The 12,559-nt window shown below is 44.3% G+C and overlaps 1 protein-coding gene across 1 annotated transcript; it reads left to right on the top strand.

Annotated features, from left to right (window-relative positions):
* The first annotated feature begins 8,920 nt into the window (after positions 1-8,920).
* On the top strand, positions 8,921-9,695 carry LOC136467324 (defensin-like protein CAL1). Its single transcript, XM_066465980.1, has 2 exons — positions 8,921-9,043; positions 9,225-9,695. The coding sequence occupies exons 1-2, from the start codon at positions 8,992-8,994 to the stop codon at positions 9,476-9,478; spliced, it is 306 nt and encodes a 101-aa protein (XP_066322077.1). The 5' UTR covers positions 8,921-8,991; the 3' UTR covers positions 9,479-9,695.
* Positions 9,696-12,559: the final 2,864 nt, after the last annotated feature.

Here is a 12,559-nt window from a genome sequence, read left to right as displayed (position 1 = left end):
TAGGCGCAGGCTGCGTTGTTACATTGTAGCGCGTCGCTGTTTCTTGTTGCTTCCTTTCTATGACGATGCCTGAGCGTGCGGAATGACATCTATCTCAATTCTCACTGTAGTTAATCTCCATCCGTGGGTAGTCAAGACGATGCTGCTGCATGTCACGTGTAAGCTCATGGTTTCAAAATGGATGTAATGCAACTGTCGTTGGTTCTTCCAAATCTGCTTTGGTGCTAGCTAGCTAGGGATCGCGATGATCAAGGGGTGTTTGGATGGACTAAACTGAAGTTTACTCCATATTTTGGTTATTCCCCTGTGCCACGACTCCAACGCGCATAGCTTGTCCAGGGATTGCTTCATCATGTCCTGCAAGCCCTCGAACTGCCTGGACAACTCCTCCAATGTAGTCATCACATTCTCGTGTTTGGTCAGCTTCTGTGAAGGCGCCGGCACGAGCAGAACCCGGATTGAGCAAAAAAAAATTTTGGATCTCTCAGAACCAAAGGCTCCTAATTCCAATTTGTTATGAACCTGGATGACTGAGTGGAATTGAGACTGAAATAGCAAGAACTTTTTTTCCACGCGGGAACCACCCATTTCCATTACGATGAACGAAAATACAAAACTATTCAGAGAGATTACAGATAGTACCAGAACCAAGGGTTTGACGATGCAGAAAACCACGCAGGGTATCTAAGCATTGAAACATGATCAAGTACCTAACAGAAACTATGACCTATTCAGCAAAAGGGAACCTCTAACCTAAGGGAGAAACTAAAAAGGCTAATCCATGATCCCAGCTAGAACTGTCCACAGGCAGCAAAAGCATCCTTGCTTAGACTATCCTGAACACCACCAGATAAGGCACCAACTTCTCACATAGGATCATCTTCATGCTCTGAGCATTCACCGTCTTGGAGTAGCAGATGATTCACCTGTCTTGTAGTCATAGCAGCTACGACCTCCTTAGCCACCCAGAGCATTGTGTTTGCCCCCTGCACCAGCTATTCTTGGTCTAGTTTTGCATAAAGACCTAAACAATATGACATGAGTGCACAAGCGCGGTAGATAATCTCAAGAGGATTTTTATTAGTTTCCTGTCAAAAACTGCTCTGTTTCTACATTTCCAAATTGCCCAACAAATGGCTGCAACCCTCATGGGTGGTATTTCTTTCCAAAAGGCAACCATTTCTCACACCATAACCAACACTATTGCAGGTTCAGGGGTATGTTATGTGTGGCAAAGCATTTAGCTACAATACCCCAGATCACTTTGGCTACAGGACACTGGAAAAACAGATGTGAAATGATTTCCTCACGGTCACAAAAAAAACACAATTCGGGTCACCTTGCCACTTTCTTTTCTTTAAGTTATCTCTGGTTAAAATTGCATTGTAAGTCATTAGCCAAAGGAAAATTTGATTTTTTCAGGAATTTTACCTTTCCAAATTCTCTTATGACAGGCCCTAGATGAAGATTTAGTAAGAGCATTGTAAACCGACGTTACAGAGAACTTGCCACTTTTTCCTATCAACCAGATAACAGAATCATCATCAGTTGTTAATTGAAATTTCAAAGCATCCTGCCAAATAACATTCCATGCAATCCTAAGATCATCAAACAGCCATCTCCTAAAGGAGATCTGGGTACCCTTCAAGGTTTATGCAACAGGGATGTTCTTATTATCACACAGTTCAAACAGAATAGGAGCAATCACAGATAAAGGTTCCTTATACACCCATGGATCAAGCCAAAATTTAGTCATCATTCCATTACCAATAGAGACACTTCTCCCCTGTAAGTAAATGTGTTTGATTTTCAAAACGTCAGACCACATTGGAGAGTCATTAAGTTTATGTCCAACCTCATGAATTGATTGATTCTTCAAATATTTAAATTTCACTATCTCCTGCCAGAGGCCTTCCTCCTTCTCTAGCTTCCACCACCATTTGCATAACAAACTAATATTCATTTTTCTCAAATCCTTAATCCCCAAACCTCCATATTTCTTTTACAAATAGTTTCCCATTTAACAAGATGATATTTCTTTTTTGTCCCACCACCTTGCCAGAAAAATTATCTTCTAATTTTATCCATATTCTTAATGATAGTCTTAGGAAGTAGGTAGCCAGACATGTGATACATAGGGGAATTGTTCAGACTAGCACTTATAAGAGTGGCTCTGCCAGCCATAGATAGGGTCCACCCTTTCCAAACATCTAACCTTTTATTCCCTTTCTCAACTAAAAGAAGTCAATCAATCACTTTAACCTACTTGGATTAACAGGTACCCCTAGGTACTTAATTGGAAACAAGCCCACTTGGCAGTTAAAAATGTCAGCATACTGAGTCCCCCGACTTTCATCATCGTTGATCATCAAGATTTCACTCATGTTGAAATTAATCTTCAAACCAGCAAGCATCTCAAATAGATATAAGAGTAACTTCATATGTATTGCTCCAGTCAGATCATGTTTCAAGAAAATAATGGTATCGTCCGCATACTGTAAAATAGCCACACCATTAGGGATGATATGACTAATTAGACCAGTTATCAGACCATATTCTTGAGCCTTATGTACCATTCTGGTTAAAGAGTCCGCGACAAAATTGAATAGGATTGGCAATAATGGATCACCTTGCCTAACACCTTTAAAGCTTTAAATGTATGAACCAATTTTGTTGTTAACATTCACACTGACAGTCCCCTAGAAATCACTTTTTTATCCACTCACACCATTTCTTATCAAAACCTCTTTTTTCTAGACAAGTAAACAATAGGTTCCAGTTTATCTTGTCATATGCCTTTTCAAAATCTATTTTCAAGATAACTCCTATTTCTTTCCTTCTTTTGGTCTCATGTAAAATTTCATGCAAGCACATTATCCTAGACACAATATTTCTTTTTTCATAAAGGCAATTTGGGTATTATGAATTAACTTATCAGCAACAGCTTCCAGCCTGATAGTCAGAGTTTTAGTGATCAGTTTATACAGGAAATTCAATAAACAGATGGGTCGAAATTGTTGAATCTTACTAGCATCTTTCACTTTTGGTAACATGGTTATAATGCCATAATTCATCCTGCTAACATCTACTTTATGGTTGTAAAAATCATCATACAGCTGAATAATATCCAATCTAACTATCTCCCAGCAACTTTGAAAAAACTCAATGGGAATTTTATCAGGTCTAGCTGCTTTATTGTATCCATTTGCCACAAAGCTTCTTTGATTTCAGTTTCCGTAAAAGGCCTACATAAGATGCTGTTATCATTTGAAGCGACTTTTGGAGCATCCTCCAAGATAGAGGGATCCATTTGAACTTCATATTCAATGGGTGTGCCAAATAGCTCAGAATAATATTCAGTTGCATGTTCTAATAGTTTATCATCACCTTCAATTACCTGACCATCTTTTTCTAAACTAATAATATTATTTTTTCTCTTTCTCCCATTTGCGCACTTATGAAAGTAGGAGGTGTTGTTGTCTCCTTTGAGAAGCCAAGTCTTGTGACTTCTTTCAAACCAATACATTTCTTCTTGTTCAAGACACTTAAGATTTTCACATAACAACCAAGTTTTTCTATCCAGTTGATCATTAGACAGCCCATTCCCTTCTTCAATAGCTTCTAGTTCCGCCAATTCATTTTGATAAACTTTTCTTTTCTTTCTCAATTCACCTTGGAGGTTTTTGCTGAATCTTATCTAGAGCAGTTTTAGCTCTACACGGTTTGCTCCATATCTTTTCTACCAGAACAAAAAAGTCTGGGTTTTGTAACCAGTTCAAGTCATATTTAAACTGTATATGTGGCAAACCATCACACTTCCCAGATGTAACAATCAAAGGGTTATGATTAGATACTTCACTAAGTAGTCTTCTAACCACTGCCTGAGGAAAAATGCCCTCCTATTCTTTGGTTACTAAAATTCTGTCAAGTTTAACCAGAGTAGGGGGATCCTGATTGTTTGACCATGTAAACATCCCACCATTCATGTTCAACTCCCTTAACTCATAGAAATGAATCAAAGAGTTGAAAAGAGGTATGTACTCCATCCATGTTATTTTTTTCTTTAGAATATCTAATAATATTAAAATCGCCACCAATTAGCAAAGCCTCATCATTATTAGCACAAAAATGAGACAATTTAGAAAAGAAAAACATTTTTATTCTCCTCATGAGCTGCTCCATATACCATAAGCAGATTCCATTTGATTTTTAACACTTTATCCCACATATTCAATTGGATCATAAATTCTCCTTTTTTGAAAGAACCCACGCCAAATCTTTCTAACAGAACACCAACTAAAATCCCACCTGATTTGCCTCTAGAAGAATTCTAAAGCCACAAATAATATTAATTAACATCAAATTTTCTTAACAAAGAATCCTCACATTCAGCAATCATAGTTTCCTGTAAACCAATGAAGTGAAATTTGTGTTCAAGAATAAGATTCTTCAAGAAAGTAGAAACACCTCCCTTTTTCAGACCTCTGTAGTTCCAAATAAGCCCTTGAACTACCATTTTTTCTTTTGTTTTATTATTTTATTTAGATTCACAGGAATACATTTATTCCTGGAATCTAACAAGCCAAGATCTACCTGGTCTTGCTTCCTCCCCCTTGGGGAGAATGTGAACTTCTTTTTAACTGACCTATCCTTAATTAATGATTTTTGAATCACAAATTCTTCTAATTCAGATTCCTCATCATCAATTTCTTCAATTGTCAGAACTTCCTTATCAACAGCACATTCAACAATGTCACTAGGTTTTTCACTAACAGTTTGTTTCTGATGTTTAGCATATAAACAATTTCTAGCAGATTCCAGGTCCTTAAGCATGTCAAAAGTAGAAAAATTATTCTCATGAACTAAAACACCCATACATTTAGCAAGATTGTTCAATTCAACATTATTAATATCAGACAAAGACTAAGACGGTTTAATGGTACCTTCTAAAGACCTCTTTTTAGCTAAAGCTTCATTCTTCTCCATTGTAGTAAGATGAACATCCTTCTTCAACCTTTCACTCCTTCTCTCAGGCAAAACTTCCTTAGTTATTTCCTCTTCCACAGCCATGTACTCTTAATTAACCCCCTTTGTATTCAGGGGCACCAGAGCTTCCCCACATCCATCATCAGTCAAGACACATTCTTGAGAATTAATCAAGGCCTTATTAGCTGTGTCCTTCTCAATCTGAGATTCCTCTCTGTATTTGTCATCTTGTCCTCCATAAACATGAAGCTCTTCAAGCTAAGTTTTTGTTCCTTGTTCCCCATGATTTGTGCAGAAGGATCAACACTCTCATCCACTTCCATTGCCCAAACCCGATGATTCTCTTTGTCTTTATTTTGCTGACTTCGTTGCCCCACTTTAGTATAGGCACCACTCCTCTTTAACCTATCACTCAAGGATTCACTTTTAGCATCACAGTCATCAAAGTTGTCAGGGATATGAACTCTGTCAACTTTCATATCACTCTCTTTGGATAAGTTAGCCTGATTTGTCATACTTTCCTTGTTTTTCTCCTTGACTTGCCTTTGATCATCTTTGGGTTCTTTGCCAATCACACAGCTATTGGGATTCACCTTTGGAGGGGCAGAGTTAGAAGTCTGTACTGAGTGCATCTATTGTTTGTTCTTGCTTGAGCTAGCTTCAGTAGTCTTGGGGCCACTCACATTAGAAGAACTGATCAAAGCAGAAGTTTTTGGGTGATCTTGAGCCTCGTATTTCTTATGTGGAGGTTCCTTCTCACCAACCTTTATCCCACTTGAGAGAGTCCTCACAGTGTCATCTTCTTGTATCTCCCTCTCAAAGATGAAGTCATGGATGCACATCCCCAAGGTCCCTTCAGCAGTCTTGCGAACTTTAAGGACGTCTCTGCATAATCAGCTCTGTACCTAGTCTTTTCATCAATCTCAACAACATTCCCAACCAAGCCACCCACCTAGGCTATTGTCCTTATCGACCTCAGATCCCCAGGAATATCCTTCACCCAAAACCAGGCTTGCTGAAGAACTCCTTTGGCACCAATTCTGGATGGCCACTGCTCTACCTTTATCTGAGCATCAACAAAATTCATGGCAAGAGCTTTGAACTTCCCCCAATCACTCACCATCTTAGCATTAGGGGACCTCATCACAAATCTATTATCCCCCACCTGTCTAGCATTCCACTTCCAGGAGTTGGATCCAACCAAATGCATAAATTGTTGCTCAATCTGTTTAGCAGTAGCATGACCTTGCAGAACATTGATAACACCAATACATTCCTTTACCCTTTGACACTCTGGGGTCAATACATTCTTCAATGAAAAAGAAGCTTTGATCCTCTACTTGCTTAGCACAAAGCTCAGGCCCTTGATTCACCTCTAGTTGGCTGTTTTGATCAACGATTTCTTCATTCACTTGGTTACCACCCATCTTGTTAGCAGCTTGGTCCCATTTGGCCTTATCAGATTCTTGAGCAGACGGGACCACTTTCACGATCTATTTCTTGCCTTCATCATCTTGATTGCTCTTGCGGTCCCAGGTGTTGCGGCCTCTTCCACCTGGATCGCCCCCAGCCTAACCGTGCCCTTGCCCGCCTCCAATACCACCCCATCCATAGCCACCTCCCCATCCATACCCGCCTCTTCGCCCACCGCCTTGGTACATCTTCATACGAACTGTAGCCACAGGTTCAGATCAAACCGCAGCTACAAACGACTTGGTGGGGGATCCACTCCACAAATGTCCAACGAACTTCGCGAGATTGGATTTGGGGATTGGATCAAGATGTGGAGGTGGGGATTCGATCTTAGGGTTTGCCGACCCCTAGATTTGAAAGTGAGGCATCAGAGTGCCAATGGGATGGGGAATAGGCTTGGTGAGGTCATCGGATCCGTCGTCTCTAACCTCAGGCTCACCTCCCCCCCAATGCTCGACGCGTGGCCTAGAATAAGGTGCCCACCCGAGGATCTCTGGGACGATCCTAACCTTGGGCAATAGATGAAACCAGGGTCTCTGACGGGTAGGCCCTTGAAGCACAAATCCTTTCAAAGCCTTCCTGCCCGCCTCCGCAGGTAGCAGAGGATCGCTAGGACCGCCATTGGAGGCGCGATGCGACCAGATCGGGATGGATTTCAACTTCACCTCCTCTCTATTGATTGCTTCAACGGGATAGGAGTCCTTCTCAAAACCATGGGAGAATCCCTTCGCCGAGGGATCCACCAGAAATCTGACACTCTTCGTCTTCCATCGAGCCCTTGCGCTCTCCGTAATCGTCAGGAAAGCTTGCGCGAAACCGAGCGAGACCTTGCCGATCGCCCCTGTCTTCTTTGGTTCTTAGCTCTGCGGAGACCACTGCCTCGAATCGGTCTCCGAACTTGGGGCGGAGGTCGATAGAGGAGACTGGAGGGAGGAAGACGCCGGAGGCGGCGACATCATGGAAGAGGAGACGGTTACGGGCGATGTCTAACTGGTTTTGTGCGCGTGCTGCTGCTTTCGCGGCGGCGGGAGAAGCTAGAGATGATTCCGCGGTCGACTATTAATGCAAGAATCTAGCAGTAGCGCAGGTAATCTACCGAAATAGCAAGAACTTGGGAAGAACGGATAGAAATCATGGCTGACACCCGTGGGATTCAGACAGTTTGGGGAACGGGTACGGCAGAGTTCCGTTCTTCGTACCTAATGACTAGGAGGTGGCTGCGCATGCTTATAACTACATAGCACCGGCCGCTAAGAGCATCCTCAATAGCCTTTCTAAATCTCACTCTCTAAATCATCATTTGGAGAGTCATTTGCATAATAGTCGTTTTCTATATTTTTTCATTCTCCAACAGTTCTTCTATATCTCACGCATACTCTAGAGAGCCATTCTCGTCTTCTATTTTTGGCTAGCGAAAAATATGGAATAAAAGATGACTATATTTGAATAACCATTTAGATAAGCTGTTGGAGGGTAGTTTTTTTTCACAAAAATCTCTATTCCTAGCATTTAGAAAGGATATGGAGAGCCTCTCGAAGATGCTCTAAGCCAGCCATCGCTCCTAGCCTAGTTACAAGGCCAAGGCCCAGCTACTCGAAGTAGCCCATCTCATAACACTATCCCGACTAAAATATATCTTAGCCAATTTTAGTCGGTGTTCGCCTAAACGGATTAAACGGCCGTTTAAACGGCCAGTAAATGGTAAATGGTGGTAAACTGTTTTGTTTAGGGGGTAAACGGAAATTAAACGGTTGACTGTTTAAATGGTCAAAAACGAGAAAAAACGGCCTAAATAGCCTAAACGGAATGGAGATAAACAACATTAAACGAGCTAAATAGCTGTTTAAACAACAATTTAGGCGAACACGAGGTAAATCTAGTTCAGTTTTGTATGGATAACTTTGTATACTTAAGTTTATTATATTTATAAATGTGTACACTTGATATGTTACATGCATAAATATCTATATTTGGTTCTTTTCACAAGCATAAATATATATACATACCAAAATAATTGATTTTTACTCGGATAAATATGTATAAATGCTAGAATACTTTATTTTTTACATGCACATATATAATTATATGTATTTTTTTAAGTATAAAACCGTTTAGACCGTTTAACTTCGTTTAAACACCGTGTAAACAGCATAAACGTTAAACGAAGGGTGACCATGTAAAGACCGTTTACCGTTTAGTAAAACATTGGGATTTTAGTAACTTTGAAAATACCCTACCAGCACTTTTCATGAAAAAGTCATCATCTATCAAGGTCAGCGGCATGTTTTTTTTGTTGAGGTCGTCCCTAGTTATGTTAGAGAGAGAGAGGGGGGAGAGAGATTGCCTCATGTCTATTTTGTTACTGCCCAAAATAAGCATCGACTAATCTAAGCTCGACGCCAACGCTGTTCATATAAATTAAATTTGGTGCTCCTGTGTTCCAATCAATGTACAGTATCCACGAGAATTCCTCCACACCCACTTGTATTGTCGCCCTGCAGGTTCAGCCGTTCCTGGTGAAACAAGAGAAAGATGGCAGTGTCTCCCGGAGCGGTGCTCTTCTTATTTCTCCTCGCCGCAGCAGGTGATTAGCTTATGCCTTATGGTGTCAGGCGTTAATTGCTCATTAGCCATCCATAATCTTACTCGTACCAGGCAGATTGATTGGTCACCACGGACCTGTTCTTGGTGATTAATCTGTACGTTGCAAAATCTACAAAATGGGACAAATGAAATGTGATCACTGATCAATATGGTGCATGCAGAGATGGCAACCATTGATGCCAAAATGGGAGTAGTCAAGCAGACCTTGCTAAAGGACAAACTGAAAGCGAAGGAGGAGGAGGAAAAAAGCAAGGGGAAGGAAGAGAGCCAGTGCGTATCGCAGAGTCTCCAGTTCAAGGGCTTCTGCCTCAATAGCGACAAATGCGCCGAGGTGTGCAAGAAGGAGAACTTTGACGATGGCGAGTGCAAGCTTGGCCAGTCCAACCGCAAGTGCTTCTGCAAGAAGCCATGCTAGTTCATCGGTCTCTTGCTAATTCTTGATATGTGCTCCACTAATTTGTGGGCCTTATAGCTCTCGAGAAACAAAATCACCTTTGATAAATCCCGATCATCAAAACCGTTTTTGCACTTCTTATTTAGCCGGTTATGTACTGGTTTTGGGGCTCCGATTGGAAGGAGCTGCTGATTTTGGCTTGCCCGAACTAAGAGTCAATAGCTATGCAATTCTTTTGCCTCCTATAAATGGACATCTATATTATTATGATTTGTTAATGATGTCCAACTCTATTTCGTGATGTCTTTTAATTTTTTTTTGTGGGTACGATGAGTTACTGTAATAGCTATGACTACCTTCTTTGTAACGTTGGACTCCTATCTTTGATGAGATTAAAGCCCAAATGATATAAATTATAAAAAAACTATTATCCAATGCATTCGTGCTATACCTTGCCCTGGAGACCCATTTGCAGAAAGGGTTCTCTTTTGGGTCTTGTTATTAGAGAAGATAAAAAATGGGTATTGAACCCTTTACCTGTAGCGCTACCCAAACGTGGAATGGGTCTTGTATTTTGGGTAGCGGTTGTTGTAGACACTATAAGGTGTAAAAATCATGTGCCATCACTACTACAGGAATCAATTTGCGCAGCGTGGCCAAAATAGGCTCCGTGGCGGGCACCTCTTTTGCCCGCCACGGTTAACCGGTGGCCGGCCAGCGAGGCCGGCCACCGAGGCGCCCGCTGCGGGAAAAGGGTTTACCGCGGCGGGCCACCTTACTTGCCCGCCGCAGGAAATCATTATTTACCGCGGCGGGCGGTATGAATCGCCCGCCGCGGTTAATTTGATTTACCGTGGCGGGCTCTTTAAACTGCCCGCCGCGGTAAAGAGTTGATTTACCGAGGCGGGCGCTTTATCTTGCCCGCCGCGGTAAAGCCTATTTTCCACGGCGGGCATATTATAAGGTCCGCCACGGTAAAAGGCCGAGGCCCAGTTGGCCCAGCAAGGCCCGATTTCTGCCATTGAGTATAAAAGCTAGAGCTAGGGTTTGGGACTCTCATCTCACTCTTTCTCTCGTTCTCATCTCCCTCCCCGTAGCCCAGGTCCTCTTCTCTCACTCCCCCTCCCCATCCCCATCCCCTCTACTCTCTCACTGCTCCTCCGCCCCATCCCCCGCAGGAGCGGTGCAGAGGAGGCCACGTCGGCGCGCGGCAACGAGGAGGTCGTGGTGGAGCAGGCGGTTGCGGTGCGGCGCGCGACTGGGCGGCGCGCGACGGCCGGCCGGACGACGGCGCGCACGGGGCCGCGACAGCTGGGCGCGACGGCGGCGACCTCGTCCAAGGGCGACCAAGGCGTCCCGGCGGCGGATCGACGACGACAGCCTCCTCCAAGGCTGGATCGAGGTCTCCCAGCGACGGATCGAGGCTCCCGGCGGCGCATCGACGACGACAGCCTCCTACAAGGCCGGATCGAGGTGTCCCGGTGATGGATCGAGGCTCCCGACGGCGGATCGAGGCATCCCGGCGGCGGATCGACAACGACAGCCTCCTCCATGGCCTCACGGCGGATCCAGCGCCCTCGTCGTCCACGGCGCGGGTCCGGCCTCCTCTTCGTCCACAGCCGCGGATCCGGTCGATCTGCGCTCCCTGGCCGTAGATCCGGCGAGGTCGTCCTCCTTGGCCACGGATCCGGCGAGGATGACCTCTTCGGCGGCGGATACGGCGAGGAGGAGACCTCGGTGGCGGATCCAGCGAGGTGCGGTGGCGCTGGTATTGGGCTGGGAACGGGCTCGTCGGTGGGCTCGAGAATGGGCTCGCCGACGGGTTCCTAGGTTGTTTTTTGTTTTTTTTAAACTATTAACCGCGACGGGCATCCTAAAGAGCTCGCCGCGGGAAATCGATTAACCGCAGCGGGCAAAGCGGCCCGCCGCGGGAAGGCCATGATTTACCGTGACCTTTAAGCGATGGCGGACACGTTTGCCCGCTGCAGGAAAGCAAATTCGCCCGCCGCGAAAAACGTTTCTATAGTAGTGCATGATCTTTTCTTTTTTGTTTTGGTGATTTAGATGAAATATCGCAGTCTAACGCGCTACCCCTCGCGCTCGGCGCTGAGCGCGCGACACCAGGCTGCAATGGGCCGGCCCAGCAGACCGCGCGCCCCCGTCCCTCGATCCAACCCGCTGCGGAATTCGCTCGCCGGCCGCCCCCGAGGCACCGACGCCGAGCTTGTTGCCAGGCGAGCGACCCACCCACCCCCGTGCTTGCCAGCCATGTGCTACCACCACCACTACGCTCGCCGGCTGCTAGTCATCCTTGCGCCCGTCGGCCACCAGCATGCTGCTGCACGTGCTCCGGATCTAGGACCGCCGCGTCAGGTGCCAGACGTGCAGCGCCGCAGGTGGTCGAGGTCGCCACCTTCCAGCTCGCCTCCACCTCGTCCTCACCGCCCTCCAGCTCGCCTTGGACGGCCGAATCGGTGCCTCCGTGTGCAGGTTCGCCGCGCTGCGCCGCCATGCCCGCACGAAGAGGTCCCATTGGCAGTGGGAATTGCTGTGTTATTATTCCGCCTTCCAACTGAATCATCTAAGACAGGTCTTTGTTCGTCCCATCTCTCAACTTCTGCGCCAGCTTCAGTAAACATCCATATAGTCAACTGAATCAATACATGAAGCAGGCACCTCGCATTGCTCTGCAAAGGAATGTTCTGAAGATGCTTCGCTTGTGGATTTGCCAAATTGCACAGAGCTTATCCTAATAGGACCAGGCGACCCACGCGCCTTGATCTGTGCTGGTATATGCTGTAGTCTGCAGGATTTCATTTGAAAATTGAAATTTCTTAGCATGTAGCAAGTTACATAAAAATGAAAATTTCATTTCAGTCCTGTTGTTGTGGCAAGTTACTCAATTGCTATTGGCATTAGGTTGCGTTATGATTTCAAAGCTCTATTTTAGTTTTCATTTTGTCTTCTTTAGTTTTTAGTTATTATTTGTCAATTTCATTTCCATTATTTTTGTTGTCACTTTTTGTCAATCAATGGTTTTCCAATGTGTATTCTATATCTCTTGATATATTCATTGCAATTCTGGTAAATTAGTGAGTCCTG

This window comes from Miscanthus floridulus, chromosome 7 (genome assembly GCF_019320115.1).
Source record: "Miscanthus floridulus cultivar M001 chromosome 7, ASM1932011v1, whole genome shotgun sequence".
Classification (NCBI taxonomy): Eukaryota; Viridiplantae; Streptophyta; class Magnoliopsida; order Poales; family Poaceae; genus Miscanthus; species Miscanthus floridulus.
This window is presented reverse-complemented; position numbering and strand designations above follow the sequence as displayed.